At 51.7% G+C, this 18378-nt stretch overlaps 1 protein-coding gene across 1 annotated transcript in view; it reads right to left on the bottom strand.

Annotated features, from left to right (window-relative positions):
* Positions 1-16378, bottom strand: part of MN1 (MN1 proto-oncogene, transcriptional regulator) — a 42830-nt gene extending 26452 nt beyond the window's left edge. Inside the window, exon 1 of the mRNA XM_064521856.1 lies at positions 12466-16378. Within this exon, the coding sequence (XP_064377926.1) occupies positions 12466-15883 (3418 nt within the window). The 5' untranslated portion in view covers positions 15884-16378. The remainder of the gene's footprint in view (positions 1-12465) is intronic.
* Between the last annotated feature and the right edge of the window lie 2000 nt (positions 16379-18378).

The following is an 18378-nucleotide window of genomic DNA, read 5'->3' as shown; positions in this document are numbered from 1 at the left end:
TCTAACAGAGCCAGTAAGAGCACAATTGACATATGGATCATTCAGTCAAAAAGCACAAATCAGATGCGAAATCGTATGGATAAGAAATGCCCAATAACTTACATCCTGCGGAAGGAAAGGAGAGTCAAATGGTGATATTGTTTGAAACACACATCTTTGAACATGACATATATTTTCCAGAAAGCACCAAGATCGTCTACAATAGTCTCTTCAGCAAGATTTAACTAAGGGGAGGGGGGGGCTGGGGAGGATCACTGAGGATAAAGACAGATCAATTTTCCTCTAAAATTTTAAATGAAACACTCCTGTTTTGGAAAGAATTTCATTAGGGTGAAAATATAATATAGAAGTACCCATTTAGAAAGAATGTGCTATTAATTCTTAGCAGTGTATGTAGAAGGGAAAATTGCATTTTTATCTAAATGGCTTTTTCTGCATAACCCATTTACAGTATTCTTTTACAGCTCAGTAATGGGAACTTCTCACATTACTATTTGGGCCAGACCACTGCAGAAGGCAGAAGCAGTCTTCAAAAACATTTAAAATATAACCTAACCCCTTAATACAGATTCCAAGAGAAGCTCCACAGAATGGAGGAAATAGCCAAGTACAGTACATCTTAAAAGATGGTAGGATAAGGAAGGAAAAAAATACCTCTACCTGAAAGATGTTCAGCCAAATTTTTGAGGGAGAGAGGAGAAAAGAATGTGTTTTGTTTTGTTTTTTTTCCTGAGGGAAGAGAAAAGGTTGGGCCTTTTTCCCCCTCTTCTTCTTCCAGACAGAGTCGCAGGCATATACAAATAGTAAAATGGTGCAGCATTACCACTTTGAAAAATTGCGCAGGAATTTTCTGAGCTAGAATAGTTACTATCACATACAATGAAAGAACAAAATTTAGGATGTGAAAAACTATTTTTATCATCATAAACAAACACTCATTTCTCATTACAAATAGTTTCCTACAATTTGAAACTGAATATAATCTAAACAATAATTTTAAACAGTTGACACCATGATCAAGGTTGCCTGATATATTTACATAAGGCAATAAGAATAAACTCCAAGGAAAAGCGAAAGCAGATTCAGAACTCATTGGACCATGTTTTACTAGGTTTGCCTAATCTAACAGAATTAAAGGCCAACGTGAAATTCAAAATTTTTTAAATTCAAAGTTTTATCATTAAGTATTGCAAACTCTAGCAAACACAAAACCAAATCAGTATACTGGTGTTGTATTTATTTTTAAAAAATCAACAGATCCTCAAAATAATATACTAGAACTCACAAAAGAAGTTAAAGGTATGTATTTTCTACCTGTTGTTCATTTGACATTCTTCACCTCTTCATCTTTTTTCTGTGCTGGCTTTTTAAAACTTATTTCTGACAACTAGTGTAACATAATTAATCTCTGAAAACAGAAGTACAAAGTGCAGCAGTTATGGTGATATAACTGGACAGTGCATAGTTTTTATTCCCTTTACCTAGCTGTACTCCTCACTGCAAAGCAGTAATTACAGGAAACTACTTCTGTTTTAAGCTTTACATTAAGCCCCTTCCAGATTTAAGGCCAGCAACCAACCCTTCATTATGCTTAATAGGTAGACATAAAAACATAATTGTACCACATTCTCTCCAACTGTATGTTTTTCCAGCTCCTGGAGTTCATACCTGTCTGAGTCAAGGAAAAGATTTGAAATCTATTCTTTTCTGTGACTGAAATATTTCAGAATCATTTGTATAAATTGGTTTAAAAAACAACTCAAAATACAAGTGGCTTTGGGTAATTATTTGGACTAAAACTTAATTGCTTTCGCTCAAAAAACACATTTTTAAAGCAATGTTTGTCAGCCCATAAAAGCAAGATTCATAGCAGTATACCAGCAGCAAGAAAATTCAAGCTATACTTTCACAAGCCCTTATAAAAGAATTTTGAGCCCAGACTACAACAAACCTTCTTCCCTACAATCCAGAGTATTGAGAAGCAGTGTATTTCCAAGCAGCAAATTATTTTCTTCATTTCTCGTAAGTACCTCAGCTAAAAAAGTAAAATCATGAATGAATCGGGAATGAATCAATTAACTTGATTCATCTACAGGACATACCTCTCTCTCATATAATATGCAGGACTATTTTGCATGCACAGAATTTAAAACTGAAGACAAAGCAAAGAACTGAGGCCTACTGCAGAGATCAGTGTAGTTTTTCATGTGACCATTGCTTCAGCCTCCCAGCACAGTCTTAGAGCCATCTAAATTTACACCCATTTTGTAGACAGCTACAATGAATTAAAAATTTATAGAATGAAGTTTCCTAAGGACTGAAAATAATGATTAGAAAAAAAAAGATCCAGAATGAAGAAGGGTTTTGCTGTTCTCTCTTTCTCTATTTTTGGTAGTTTTCCCATCTCAAAATAGCTAGCATGAGCCTTTAATTGTATTTGGAACAGTCTTTTTTTTTTTTCCTCGGCCTCTAAAACTAAGGAGTTGTATGGAGAGCACAAGGAGTTGGGATGCTGGCTGTTTCTCTCATCATGAAAAGAACAGCATATGCCTATATTTAGAGGTAGAGAAAGGGATTACAGCATCCCCCAAAAAATCATACTGATTTTATCTTCAAAAAAGTACTTGTGTTTTTGTTGCCTTTTTTTTAATCAATTATCTGCTGCAAATGTTTGACCCTATATCCAGCAACGATAAAATCTGTTCTGTCTTAAAATACCAGCTGCACTTCAAATGATATTACTATTTTTAAAGTATTTCAGAATCATTGTCTCACAGATCATGGTAATTTGTATTATGATTACTGTGGAATTCTGTTTTTGTAGAATATAAACAATAGGCACATTTCTATTATTATCTTGCTTTCAAAATCATATTTGGTCTGAAATCTGGGTTACTCTTCAGATTGGGGAAAAAAAAGGTATACAGTGTAACATTTTGGAATTAACAAAAACTAACAAACCGGATGAAAAATACCTGCAACATTTAACGTAAAAAGTTATACAACTGTCTTACACGTCCAAGATACATACTATTTCTAACATTATCAGTACAGCTATAGGTTTTAGTCATAAGAAATGAGATACCTTACTCCTGTTTTCAAATGACAGAAGTGCAGGTACGGGGAGGGGGCGGGGGGACGTTCCTCTTCCCTTTCCCCGGAAGAGAGAGAGGAAAAAGCCACCCGCGACTCTTCTATTCTTAGGTATCTAGAGGAGGTGAAAACCCACCTTGTATCACACTATTCTCACAGCGTTTCAGTTCATTTTTCTGTTGCTCAGATTTGAAAAATTATGTAGGTTATTAAATCCACACAGTGCATCAGAGCTACCACAACTGTTTTCTTTCTGGCTCTGGCCGAGGGAAGCACTCCGCTGAAGAGGACACTATGACTCTACAGCTCTCCCCACCAAACGCAACAGAAGAAACTGTAATTGAAGCAGAAATTAGGTTACCGAGTGTGACAAGATACTCCCAGCTCTTCCTCCCCCCTTATTGTGAGCTGCTTGCATGTATTTGGTAACTGCAGCAGATGGAGGATCCCGGAGCAGGTCCCACCCGGCACAGCGCGGTGCCGCGTGCGAGCCTGCCACGCGCCGGGCTGCCCAGGACCTCCATGGGCTCCCGGCTCCGCGCTGCAGCGGCACGGGAGCCCTGCACGCCGGCAGAGCCGGGGCCCTCACCAAGCCCCGCTGCGGCCTCGGCACCGCGGGGCGGCAGCCGCGCTGCGACCCCTGCGCACGGCCGCGGCCGGGCCGTCATGCGGCGGTGGGTGAGCCGGGCCGCCCAACGCCTTCCGCCAGGCACGTCGATTTTATCCCGTTCGCACTGTGAATCTTCAGCAGCGGGAACGTCTCTAGGTTTCTGAAGTACAGCATACAGCACCGCATCAATTTATGGTGTAATAAATATGATCTTAAATAATAAAAATAATAATAGAGTGGGGCCTTAATATAGACTCCACTGTGATTTAAGTCAAACATAAACCCAAGTATCCATAAGTGCGATGGTAATGACTTGGCCAACTGTGCCATCTAGCCAAGAGACAGGAACACTCGCACAGGCTCCTGCTCCAGCCTCGCAGACAGCCGAGAGCTTCGCCTCCAACCGCGACCCGCGAGCGCAGAGCACAGCATCCCCAGGGACCGGCCAGTCCTTACAGCACCTTCTTGTTTTTATCTTTAGGTATCTTTCAACTCCCGTCGTTCCACACTTTTTATGACTTCTCTTACTCAAGACCAAAAGGATTTAAAATGTCATTAGGAAGATTATGCAAAAAAAAAAAAAAAGTCAGTAAAAGATTTTCTTAGGAAAGAGACCCCAGAATTCCCACCTGATACGACAGCAGCTGAACTTTCACCGCCTACGTTAACAGATTAATTCTGCATTTTGCTAGCAAACTGGTTTCAAGGCATATTTTTCACAATGAGTTGCTCCCTTCTTTTTAAACTGCATTTTGGGAGAGAAGGAAGAGGAGGAAGGAAGGATATACCTGTTTCCAGGTGGTTTTAGTGTATTTGCTTCACACAGCAAATTAAAATTCTCAATTTAAATCAAGAATACATTCTTAATCAGAGTATAAAATATTTTAAAAATTTCCTGACTTTACAAATGGCTGCTTTTTCAGTTACCTATCCTTCCTCAGCCTCAGGATGATCATTCTGTTAGCAACACAAATTCTTTCTTTTTTTTTGTGAATATTAATTCACAAAATTAATTAAATGCAGACTTAACTCTGAAAATATGTATTTTACCACATAAAAACACTGGCTCATAACTACTGACTGATTAAAGGCTTTCCTGTGATCATGGATATCAAGTCCTAAAGGCCTAGCAGGCAGAACCCAAGCTAAGGAGTTAAAAAAAAAAAAAAAAAAGATAGCAACTCTACTTCCTTATCTAGCTTTTTAGAGACTCCGAACAGAAAAGAAAATAAATACTCAAAAGTTTAAGTAAACTAGTCACTAGAGAAAGGCTGCAGTGCAACCTCTAACACAACGTTCTGCATTGAAGAAGCCAGCGTCGCTCTTCAGAGCTCACACATACGTTATTCCTGCGTTTAATCTCAAACAAACCGTATTTATTTTAATACAAAAATCGATCAATATAGCACTTAAATGTAACCAGATTTCTGCTAACCAAAACAAAAAAGCTTTTTTAGACAAATCTCAAAACCTACTAAAAATGTAGACAGTGCAATATCACGCACTACATTTTTATGTTAAAATACTACACAGACAGATTTGCTAAAATTAAAACCAAAAACATAAATTACACAACTAAAGATTCAGCAAAAGTGAAGCATGCAGACAAGAAATAGTTCATTTTCAGGAGCTACTACGGACTGATACGATGTGCATCTTGGAGAGTGAAACCATTAAGATACGCTTACAATAAAACAGTCGCCGTCTAACAGATGCAAAACAAAACTTTGAAGAACTTTATTTAAAAATGGCAGGCACTGGATTAGGCCTGCTTTTTCCGCAAGGAATGCATTCTAGATTTAAATGAGGTTTCCTGAAAAGGCACAAGCGCAATACCCAAGGCTGGAAACAAATACTCTTAAGATAACCCCTGCACCATCACAGAACAATTATTCAAATGAGGGGCAGAAGACTACTATAAAAACGGTAACTACAATATTTTTTGCATCAATATATAGACAAGAAGTACAACATTTAAGAAGTAAATTTCTGGATCATCAAGACTTACAGCTGATTACACCAACTGAAAAAAATGCATTGCCTCATATGTATGTTTTTGTCATTTGCAAGATGAGCAGAACATAAATACTAGAAGAGGGGTATTGGAGGGAAGAGGCAAAGCAATATCATCTAAGATGCTCTCTTTGAAGTATTAAGAAAGTCAGCTTGTTAAAATTAATGGATTAGACCACCAGCTGTTAAATTCTCTGCTTTAAATTTAAAAGTATTCAACTTTGGAACACTTGGCACATAATCCTTAAAAATATATTTAAATTTGCAAAAAAAAAAAAAATCTTTGCATTAAAAAAGGTGATTCATAATTAGCAATGTTCTAACTGCATAAGTTAATCATCTTATCTCTATGTCCAAACTGGGTCTAGCTATGGAACAGAGAAAATTCTATGCAACATTTTAAAAGTTGAACAGTCTAACCAAGATCAGGAAAGTCAGGGTGGACCTTTTATTCCCTGGAAGATTCTACCGCTTCACCTACTGAATTTCCGTAAGATACCCTGCTCTGTGCCTCTTACACAAAAACTGATGCTGAGGAACTCTGCATGCAAGTCATGTTTTAAGCATATTTCTTTAATGAAAGCTCTCTCCTAAAAATGACCCTCAAATAAATTAAGCAAGAATAATCCTGTATTTCAAAAAATAAACAAACCTCACATCTTAAAAATGTCCCTCAGAATATAAGCATATATTTAGAGATGCAAACTTTGTTCTTTTCAAGGGCTTAGATTTTTCAATGAAAAACACAGAATAATTTGACAGAATGATTGCTACTGGCTGGAGTAGAGGCCCGTTATAGATAGGTATTCTGAGTTTGACGTAGTTTATCCATGCCTCGTGCATACAAAGCACTCCAGCCTGAAAAATGGTAAAGACGACGTATTTTACGCTAGTAACAAAACAGGCAATGATCCCACCAACCACAATTTAACTGGTTACTTCTGATGTTCTAAATGTGGTCTAGGAATCATGTAATTTAACTCTTTATGATATTTGAGTAAATTTTGTATGAAAATGCACACATATACCTTAGGCCACCTGAAGATTCATTTTAGAACTGGCTTTACACTTTCTGTGGATACTGTACTCACACTTCTATTTCATGCAAACACACAAAAAAGCCATATACTAAAAATGTACAGTAATTCACCTAGTACTAAAATTTTATATGGCCACATAAAGATATTCTGCTGTACCAAAACCTCATACTGGCCCAGAACATCACAGAAGCAGGAAGTCAACTGTTAGAAAGAAAAGCAGCCTATATATATTTTAGCTTACACTTTCGTTTAATGCCTTATCCTTTGCTTCATACAGCAATAACAAACAACTGTATCTGTAGGTAATGCCTAGCAATAACTTTTTTTACTAAAAACTAATTACTGTTTTACAACAGATCATTCAACTAGATCATTGCTAAGAAAAACAGGTACTGCACATTAAAAATGAAGAGAACATGTTGTGTTATATATCACATATCAGAATAAATCTGCTTTGACCCATAAGTACGAAGTTTAATTCATCTCCTTTTATATCATACGCAGAGATGTGAAACAGATTCAGCACTCTAATCCAAGAAATACATCCCCGCGTGTCTCCCCCTTGCACGCTCCCATCCTAAGCATGTATGAAACATCCCCGTTGCAAGTAATCTCACAACTAAACATGCTACATAAAATAGCAGGCTTTGTTAAAAGAATCTCTATTAATCCAAATACAGCTAGACTCTGTCCACCACACTGGGCAGAACAGATATATCTAAAGACCAAAAATAGATAGATAGATAGATAGATAGATGGATAGATAGAGGCAGAATGGTTACAGTAGTTACTACAATGCCAATAAATCCACACACTTTCTGCATTATGCATTTTAGTATGATATAACAGCCATAGTAAATGACATGGAAAACTGTTCTTCTTGCCTGCTCTACTATTTGTGTAAAGGACTACTCGTACATTGCTGGTGAATATTTATAAAACAAAGGCAAACATTTCTGAACAAGACCATTTTTGAGTAGGAGATACGTAGAAATGATAGGTGGTCAAAGTAAACAATAGAGTACTACTGTTTTTCAAATGACGCTAAGTCAATCAGGGCAACCTCACAATTTTTTTTAACAGATCAGGTAAGTTTAAAAGATCATACTAAATCTGAATCTAAATGCACACTGAAATCTTTCCTACAATCTGCAGTGGGAGTATTCTTTCCTTGTAAGCCTGCTTGCTAATCCAGATCATTTATTAAAGATGCATATTTCATAGCTGCAGAGTATATCACATAACTTCTTGGCAAAGGTAACGGTATTTTTTTTTTTTTTGGTAACTGTTAAAATTCTTTGTGCAAGTTTAAATAGCTCTTTCAAGCAAACAAAGCAGCATCAGGAAGCACAGACTCATCGCTGCGAAGTGCAGAGCTTAGTCAGTGAACTCATTTCTAACCATCCTTACTACAGTGCAAATTCATTTCAAATCATATATGGCTTTCGACGATGTTTAAGTGTTTGAAATACCTCACAAGAGATCTCACAAACTCAGTCTCAGTAAGCAAACCCATTCCCTTGGTAAAAGCTCTCAAGGAATTTAGCAGTATTTTAAAATAACACAGCAGAATGCACTAGGAAAAGAAAGAAAACAAGGGCTCATAGCCGCATCTGGTCCGAGTTTGTCCTTTGTTAATATATTTGGTACTGATATACAAATGTTACATACCACTTAGTCAAGAGTTTTGGCCTGATGGCTCTTTCAAAAGGTAGGTTCAGGATTATTATGAAAAACTCACAAAAGCAAAAACTGAAACATACTGCACCGGACTAGCACGTGAACGTGGACAAACTCCAGCACAATAGCCACACGCTAACTGCGTGCATTTACATTTTTTTCCAGTCAACATCTGCACGGATCTACCTTACACACTGACGTGTTCACCTGACACTTGCAGTGTGGGACCTTCAAAATTCCAATTAAAAACTAAAAACAAAAGCCCACTAGAACTTAATTACTGGGTTTCTAGAGAATACTAATAACATTTCAGTGAAGGGGAAATTGTTCTCGTTCAGTCAAACCAGGCAAAGCGAAAACCATTAAACTAGTCCTGGGTTTTTAAGTGAACTTGATCTAGTTATTCTTTATTACCTAGAGCTACGGTGCAGGGCGGCAACACAATCTCTGTCGCTCCAGCACGCGAGTGTCTCGCTCCCAGCTCTAGCTCCACGGCAGAGGAAAAGGCGGAATTCTAGAATGCATTTTGGGGAAGAAAAGCCGACCCTCCACATCCCATAGGACATGTCAGTACAAGAAACTACATAACAAAAACACTCTTAACTGAAATGAGTATTTCAGGGAAAGAGATGACCAGTCAGCATTAATATTAAATTCAGAAACAAAATGTGAATACATATACAGAACTCGCTAAAGGCTAGTGTCAAATCATGCGGGTGCGTAGGTGCTACACAGACCTACAGCACAGGTATTTGAACTAATGTTGTCTGTGGTCATCTGCTTCTAAAACTCCCAAGTCACACAGATTGCTAGCTATGAGCAAATCATTTTAATACCACTATGAGAAAAACAGAGATTAATTAGAAGGAATCTGAACAGCCATTAGAACTCAAACAAGTTGTTTCCCACAGTAATCTGGGTATTAAGGGAATATTTGAAAAGTTACTCTTCTTACAGAGTTTTAGAAACCTTGTCAATTATAAAAATAAATAAATAAATACCCCTCCAAGAATCCCAGCAAAACAGGGGCCTCGGCGCTCTCTCGCACACGGACGCCCTCGGAGGCAGAACAGCGTCAGCAGGGCGGAACGCCGAATTCGGCACGCCACCGGCTCAAACGTCGCCTGCCCACAGCACCCTCCGCCTCGCTCCCACGGCCCCCGAAGCCCAAAGAGGAACCGTGCAAGCCTAACGCTTCCCTATTACGCAGAGATCACAGAACACGTTCTCTCATTCTCATCACAGCAGGTACAGTTAAAAAGCCCACCGACAAAGCATACGTGCTGGTGAGGGAAGTTAGGTCTAGGAACGAATTTCACTCTGAATAACATCACACGGCATTACAAAATGCACGCCCTGGTAAACACTCCTCTCGCCAGCGTCCTATCCAGCCCCTTCAGTAACTGCTTGGGTTCAGAGGAGTGCTGTTGGAAACGCGCACATTCGTCCTGCGAGTGTTCAACAGGAAACTGTTGGAACAGATACTGTTGACACAAATTCCAGTGGACTAAAAAGGTTTAAAATCTCCATCACAGGTTAAATAAAGCCCATTATTAAACAAAGCATCAAACACTCGAGGACAGGACAATGTAAAGTTACATTATTTCTACTAATTGAAGAGAGCAGCCTATTTTATCTCACCTATCGTATCTTTATCACTTCCAACAACAGTTAAAGTAAATTCTCTACTGGTCTGTATGGATCTCCTCATCCAAAGAACCAGTCCTTTCAGATCCTTCAAGGGACTGAAGTGTAAAACCAAATGAATGCGTCTAGCCGCCGTTGTAAAACTGGTTCGCTATTTTATGTTAAGCCTCTGAAATACTAAAACATATCCTTATATAGGAATGGTGATTAAATGGTTTTCCCTCCAAGTGATGAACCGTTCTAAAAGCAACGTTTTGGTTATCACGACCAGAAAGCAATTACTTATTTCACTAGATGTTACTAAGAATAGCGGTGATCAAAGTGAATGTAGGAGTGCTGTTAAAGAGACTAAGGAAAGCAATGCTCCATATGACACATGCACACAAAACAGACATAATTTTAAGCCAAATTACACTTTCAATAAATATATGCACCATTCACTGTTTGGGATTTTTTTTTTTAATCCATGAAATTAAGATCTATGAAGTAGATCTTTTAAAGCCTGTTTCTGAACAGAGCAGAGCGTGTGTGGCGGCTCCTATCTGCGTGCACATACGTGTGAGGGAGGGAGAGCATGCATGGCAGAGGGAGGGTGTGTGCTGTGTGCGTGTTGTGGGAGATGTATGTATGTGCTCGAGCCTGCCAAGGTAGAACTGACAGGAACTGTGATTTGTGCTAACTAGCTATTGATCCAGTCAGATCTAGATGTTGTGTACAAGAAACAATAAAAGAGAAGGGGCCAGGAAGGATGCTGTGTGCAACTCCATTTAAAAATGGAAAAGAAGGGCCCCAAACAAACCAATTTATGTCCTTGCCTGGGTGAAGCATGGAGAATGCTGATGGGCTTCCTAGAGTCTGCTGTGCATGCTAAACACTCCCGCTCCAACGAGAGTCTCCTGAGCTGGGCATTAAACATGAACAAAGAGACAAACAGTGGGGGCTAGGATTCACGCTTCAGAAAGCCAAAGCTGGAAAGCCAACCAGAACTGGGGGTAGGAAATCGCCGAGTTTTCAAACCACCTTAGCTCCCCTTTGATTTTCCTAGCACCTTCTTCGCTAAATTACTAAACGCAGAGTGCTATAAAAAGCCGCTCTTTAAGACCAGACATGTCGAAAACAATTTTGAACTACACTAATGGTAGCAAAATGCCAGCTTTCCAAGACACAAATAATGAGTTATACTGTGTAAAATACGCATGTGGATTTATAGTACATCAAAAAATTGCCTGTGTGCATGCATGCAGTATGTACACGCACGTGCATCTATTGTAATATTCACACACACAAGCAGGCAGCTTAGAAAATATAGCTTTGATAAGGTAAAATGGAAACCAATTGAATCTATAATCATCTTTATGTTAAACAGCTTTTATAATAGTGTTTTCTATTAAAATATTTTTTCCTGCGCTTAGAGAATTATGATGCCCTCTGGATACATAGGAGGATCAAAAACAAAAACTAATGTTGAAATTAAACATCTGTCAACTAAGCAAGTTTTATACTCGCAGACCGGGAACCTGATTTTAAATTTCCTTTCCTTTAAGAAAAAATGGTAAGAGCCTTTTAGTTCAATACCACACCACTACCAGTGTTTTAACACACACAGGCAAATACCTGAAATCAGAGGAACTACATTACTAATAATATGCTTTCGAGGTTGAGGAAGATCTGTGTAAGAGTTTGGGGGAAAATGCTGTAAGGCACAGCAGGCCGGGGCTCTGCGGGAGCCCCTCTCCCGCACCCCACATCCATCCCTGCCCGTCGGGGCTCTGCGGGAGCCCCTATCCCTGCACCCCACATCCATCCCTGCCCGTCGGGGCTCTGCGGGAGCCCCTATCCCTGCACCCCACATCCATCCCTGCCCGTCGGGGCTCTGCGGGAGCCCCTATCCCTGCACCCCACATCCATCCCTGCCCGTCGGGGCTCTCCAGGAGCCCCTCTCCTCTCCCTGCACCCCACAGCCCTCTGTCTATGGGGGCTCTCTGCAGGACCCCTCTCCTCTCCCTGCACCCCACATCCCTCCGCCGTCGGGGCGCTGCGGGACCCCCTCCTCGCCTCGCCTCTCCTCTCCAGCACCTCACCCGCGGGCCGTCACGCCGCCGCCCTCCGGGGCGCAGCGGGGCCGGGGCCGGCGGCAGAGGCGGCCGCGGGGCCGGCGCCTCCCGGGGCGCAGGCGGCTCGGAGCGGCCCGCAGCGGCGGCCCCGGCCCCCGCGGCGCAGCGGGCGGCTCGTGCCGCTCCGCCCGGCCCCGGCCCCGGCCCCGGCCCCGGCCCCGGCCCCGGCCCGCAGCCCGCGGGGCCGCCCCGCCGCCGCCGCCCCCCCCCCGCCGAGGGCAGCCCGCGGTGCCCGCGTGGGCCGGGACCCGCGCGGGGCGAGAGGTACCTTCTTTGCTGGGGTTCGGGGGCTTGGGCTTCTCCCAGGGCGCCATGGGCTTGTCCTCGTCCTGCGCCTCCATCAGGGCCTTCTCGCCGGGCAGGTACCAGGTGGAGTTGTGCTCCGCCATCAGGGAGTCCAGGTCGATGGTGCTCATGGCACCCTTGACGCCCTCCGAGCAGCAGCTGCCCAAGTCGCTGTCCCCGTTCTGCCCCGCGCACTCCCCCTTTTTGCTCTTCAGCCCCAGGGGCTGGTCTTCCGAGATGCTGAACTGCTGCCGCTGGAGCTGGATCTGCGCCTGCAGGATCTCCAGCGGGTGGATCTCGTCCTGGGCCGAGGTGCTCGTGGGGGTCCGCACCTGCTCCAGGCCCGGCGTGCCGGGGTGGGCGCCCGCGGTGGTGCTGAGCCCATAGCTGTCGGGGGTCGAGGTAGACGTACTGAGGAGGCCGAGGGCCAGGGGCTTCTGTCCGTTGAGGAGGGCGTGCTCCCCCCGGGGCAGCTTGGGCGAGCCGCCCAGCAGCGGGCTGCGCGTGGGCTTGGAGCCGGCGTTGTCGGAGCTGGACGACACCTCGTCCTCGTTGCCGTAGCTGGTGCTGACCTCGTCGGGAAAGTCCACGTGCGGGGAACTGCCGTCCGACTTGGTCACGCTCTGGATGCCGCTGTCCAGCGAGGACATGAGGTCGGGCTGCTCCGCCAGCAGCAGCTCGCCGCCCTTGCCCCACGACGGCGAGGTCAGCGGCTTGTCGTGCGGGGTGCCCCCGCCGCGCTCAGTGCCCGCGGCCCCCGGCGGGCCCCCCGGCGCCGCCGGCCCCGGGCTGACGCCGGCCCCGCCGCCCTCCGCGGCCGGGAACTTGTCGAAGAAGGTGCCGGGGCTCACGTGCCCGCTGTCCCGTTTCCGGCGGCCCCGCCCCCGCCCGCCGCCCGCCTTCCCCTCGCCGCCGGCCGCCGGCTCCAGCGCGTAGCCGGGCGAGAGGCTGCTCTCGGCGGGCAGCAGCGGCGCGGGGCCCGCGGCCTTGGCGGCGCCGCCCCCCCCGGCCGGCGGCCCCGCCGGGAAGTAGTCGGGGGCCGCGGGCGGCGCGTCGGGCTCGGCCTGGCTGAGCTTGCGCTTGGCCTCGGCCGGGCTCTTCTTGTTGAAGGTGACGTTGAGGTTGGGGGCGCCCAGGCTGGCGATCATGTTCTGGCAGGCGGTGGAGAGCGCGGCCAGGCAGCTCTGCCCGAAGACATTGTCCTTGGCGGCCGGCTTGCTGAAGGAGCCCAGCGAGAGGGCGCCCAGCTTGCTGGCGGCGGGCCGCGGCGGCGGCGGCGGCGGGAACTCGGGCGGCGGCGGCGGGTAGGCGCCCGGCGAGGCGCTGAGGGCGGGCGCCGCGCCGTGCGCCGCCGGCTGCCGCGCGGCCGCCGCGAAGGCGAAGCCGGGCTGGGCCGCGAAGTCGGCGGGGCCGCGGCGCTCCGCGGGGGCGCTGGGCAGCGCCACGCCGCCGCCCGGCGACTGCAGCTGCGAGAGGCCGCCCATGGCCGGCGCGAAGGGCGGGTGGACGCCGGGCGAGGACAGGGCCGGCGCCGGCCCCTCGCCCGCCATCCGCAGCGGCTCCTGCAGCCCCAGCGCGCCGGCGCCCGGCCGGAAGAGCACGGCGCCGCCGCCCGGCTGCAGGCCCAGCTCGTGCGGGGCGGCTTCGGCCGGCAGCCCCGGGGCCGCCATGCGCCGCGGCAGCAGGTCGCCGGGCGGCGGCGGCCCCGCGAACCAGGCGCTCTCCGGGGCCAGGTGCGGCGCGGGCGGGTCGAAGCCGCGGGCGCCGGCGCCGTCGCGCTCGAAGGCGGGCGGGGGCAGCCCGCCGGGCGGCCCCACCTCGCCGTGGTGCCCCAGCTGCTGCAGGCTGGGCGGCCGCAGGCGCTGCTGGCTGCGCGACGCCATCTGCTTCATCACCAGGGCCGCGTTCTGGCGCTGCGCCAGCGCCGGGTGCTCGGGGCCGCCGTGCGGCAGCGGCCCCCCGAAGGCCTCGGGCGCCGGCGGGGTGAACTCGCCCGGCAGGCCGGGGTAGGCCGTCGGGGACAGGTGGCTCTCCATGGCGGGGCCGTGCATGCCGCCGCCCCAGGACGCGCAGCGCTCCGCACCGGGGTTGCCGGGGAAGTCGAACCGCGGCCTCTTGGCGACGTTCACGTAGGGGGCATCGAAGTGCTGCAGTCTTTGATTTGGTGGCTGTTGCGGAGGAGGGTGCTGCATATTAAACACGGGGTCGGTGTAGGGATGCATATTCCTGTTCTCCAGTCTGTGAATAGGGTATTCAAACTGTGCATGCTGGTTCTGCATTATTGGCCCATTGTCCTGCAAGTTGGGATTGGGAGCGTTGGCTTCTGTTTGCTGTTGCCTAGGGATGGCTGGCGGGCAGGAGCTCTGTCTGGCCAGCAAGCCCGGCTGCTGCTGCGGCTGCGGCGGCGGCGGCGGCTGCTGCGGCTGCATCAGCGGGTGCCGGGCGCTGGCCCCCGGCTCCAGGCTCGCCGACATCTTCCGCGCCCCCCCGAAGCGCTCGAAGAAGACGCCGTGCTGCTGCGGCGGGTGCGCCTTGGCCACGGCCATGCCCGGCGGCCGCGGCAGGGCGGGCGCCCCCGCGAAGCTGCCGCCCGCCGGCACCTGCCGCCCGCCGCCGTAGTGCGGCAGCTGCCCCTCGGGCTCCGACGGGGAGAAGACGGGCAGCTCGAAGTGCCCGGCGGGGCCCTCGCCGGGGTAATTGTATTCCAGGGAGTCCACGCCGCCCTGCGCGGGAAGCCGCCGCTGCTCCAGGCCGTGGGGCTCGGCGGAGCCGGCCGCGGGCAGCCCGTGGAAGGAGGCGGCGCGGTTGGGGGACTGGTCGAGGGGGAGGCAGGGCGCCGGCACCGCGTGGCTGGAGGCGCCGGCGTTGTGGTGCTGGAAGTCGGGCAGGTTCCCGGGCCGCTGCTGCCCGAAGCCCTCGGCGCCCTGGCTCTCGGCCATGTGCTCGTAGCCGTCGGCGAACGCCGTCTGCCCGCCCAGCGCGCCGCTGTAGCCCAGGAGCCGGCCGCCGTGCACGCAGGAGGCGCCGGGGTCGGGCCCGAAGCTGCCGCCGAAGTGCGCGTGGTGCTGGTGCGGGTGGTGGGCGCCGGCGGGGCCGCCGTGCGGCTGCTGCCCGCCGAAGAAGCCGTGCACCGGCGGCTGCATGCCGCCGCCGTGCAGCTCGGCGGGGCCGCGGCCCGGGAAGCCGTACGCGTCCCCGGCCAGGCTCATGTTCATGCCCAGGAGGGGCGGCTCGCCCAGCGCGCCCAGGGCCGGGTCCACCGCCGCCGCCGGGCCGCCGCCGGGGAAGGCCGGCGCCTTGAAGTGCGAGCTCATGCTCAGTCCGGGCTGGCCGAAGCCCCGCTCGCCCTGCCCGCCGCTCCGGCTGCTCATCTGCGGCTCGAACTGCTCCAGCCCGAACATGCTGCGCGGCTCACAGGGGCATGGCCGCCGCGCCGCGCCGCTCCGCCGTCCCGCTGCTCCGCGCGGCGGCCCCGCTCACATGGCGCCGCGCCGCCCGCCGTGGGACCGGCCGCCCGCCCCGCTCACCCGCGGCGCCTCGCCGCTCGCTGGCGCCCGGCGCCGGCCGCGCTGCCCGGGAGCCGACGGGGCGGCGCGCCGCCGCTCATGGGCTCCGGCGCCCGGGAGCTGCGCGCCGCATCCCGGCCCGCCGCGGGGCGCGCGCCGCTGGCTGCCCGCGGCCGGGGCTCGCAGGGCTGCGGCGGCGGCGGGGCGGCGGCGGGGCCGGGCCGGGCCGCGGGGCCGCCGCTGCGTCCGGGCGCTCGCAGGGCTCCGCCGCGCTGCCCGCTCGCGCGCTCCCTCGCTCTCACCCGGCGCTGGCGGAGCAGCAACAAGTTTTGCATTTCAGCGATGAATTTCAGCCATCGGGGCTGCGCCAATGAGCGCCGCGCGGCCCGGGGCGGGGCTCGCCGTTAAGGTGGCTCCGCCGCGCCGGGCGGCCCCGCGCCCCGCCCGCCCCCTCGGCGCGGATCGGCCCGGCGCGGCGCGGCGCGGCTCGGCTCGGCTCGGCTCGGCTCGGCTCGGCTCGGGGTGCGCCCCGCTGCCGGCGGTGCCGCGGCTCCGCGGGCGCGGGCGGCCGGCGGGGACCCCGCTGCCCGGCTGCCGCGGCCGGTCGAGGCGGCGGCCGCCGCTCCCGGAGCGCGGTGGGGGGAGCGGGGCCCGGCGGCACCGGGGCTAGAACCGACGGGCGCCGCTCGCCGGGCCGGGCCGTCACGGCGCCCTAACGCTCGGCTCCTCCCGGGCTGCGCCGCGGCCGCAACCCGCCCCGCGGTTCGGGGCCGGGGGAAGGAGCAGCGCGGCGACCCCGCGTCCCGCAGAGCCGCAGCGCCGAGCGCAGCCGCTCCCGCGAGCGGGGGGCACCGCACGCCAAGCCCGAGCCGAGCGGAGCCGAGCGGCCCGTCGGGGCCCCCCCGCACCGCGGCGCTCCGCCGGGCAGCGGCGCCCGCGCTGTCCGAGCGCGGCCCCGCGACCGGGAAAACATCTATCAGATCCGGGCGGTTAAAAACACCCAACAGCGCGAGGCACTTCAGGTGTTCGCAGCTCGCACATGTCAATAGTTTAAAAAAATAAAAATGAAAATTACTCCCACCAAAAAAATGAGATCTATAAATAAGCGGCCGAGAAGTATTTGTATATGGCAGGAGAGTTTTAAAGGGATTTTTTTCTGCAGGATCAGGATGCTGCGCTGTGATTAAATATTGATTTTGTGTAATTAGTTTTCATGTGAACTATCCTCCTTGCTGATGGCTTGGAGATTTCAGAACTGGAGAAGAAATGGAATTGGACGTGGAAATTATTACTTAGCAAAGTGACAAGGGGGGGCGGCGGGGCCCGGGGTGCGGGGCTGGCACCAGCCACGGGCGGAAAATAAAGTACGCGCAGCCTGACAGCGGCACAAAGGGCTGAAGGGAAGGTCTCGCTCGCTACGGGAAGGAGCGACAAAAGGAGCCGCCGCTCCCCGAGCCCGCGGCAGCGCTGCGGACCGACGGCCACGCCGCCCCGCGGCCCCGCACCTCGCCGCAGCGGCGGAGCGGCGCGACCAGCTCCCGGGCGGGCAGCGGGCAGCGGCCAGCGGGCAGCGGGGTGCCGGGTTCCCCGCGGCGGCCGGGCCCCGCAGCCCGGGCGCGCCGGCTCCGCGGGCGGCCGCGCCGCTCGCTCTGCGCCTGCGTGCGCGCCGTCGGAGCCGCTCTCTTCCGAACGGGCACAGCGCCCCCTGCCGCCCCCGCCGCGCCGCGCCCGGCCCCGGCGGCCCCGGCCCCGCGCCCGGCCCGGGGCCCCACGCAGCCCCGCTGTGGGCCAGGGCGGTCGAGGCGCAGGGCTGCGCCGCCCCTCGGCCCCGGGACGCCGGCGCGGCCCGCACGACCCCCGTCGCCGGAGCCGAGGTGCCAGTGCGCCCCAGGCACAGGCCTCGCCGCCAGCCTCCAGCCGGTCCCTTGCGCTGCCCCGCGGGGCGGTTGCCGCAGGAGACCCATCCCCGTACCCGGGGCACATCCTCATGGCCAAGGCTCCCACCCCAACCCGCTGTCCCGCAGAGGGGTCGGCGCCCCCCGGCCCTGGGAGGAGCAGCCCCGGGTCCCCGCTGCCACCCAGCCGAAACCCAGCCCCGAGGCCCGAAACATCTCACCTCGCAATCGGGGAGCCGGGCGCCACGGGTCTGAAGGCTCTCTGGTGCCAGCGAGGCCTCCCTTACTGTCCATTTAGGGCCGCTTTCTGGCTTCTTTGTTCAGCTTCAATAGTGCAAATCTGTTGGCTTCAGGCCCAAGGTTTGAGCCCATTCATTGCTATACACATCTTGGCAGCAAAATGAGTAATACGGAAAATAAGCCAGGGGTCTGCAGTCTTCCAGTGGTTGTCCATCTTGGAGTCATGACTTGGGCCCCATTTGCTACAAAGCCACT

Source organism: Dromaius novaehollandiae, chromosome 17 (assembly GCF_036370855.1).
Source record: "Dromaius novaehollandiae isolate bDroNov1 chromosome 17, bDroNov1.hap1, whole genome shotgun sequence".
In the NCBI taxonomy this organism is placed as follows: Eukaryota; Metazoa; Chordata; class Aves; order Casuariiformes; family Dromaiidae; genus Dromaius; species Dromaius novaehollandiae.
This window is presented reverse-complemented; position numbering and strand designations above follow the sequence as displayed.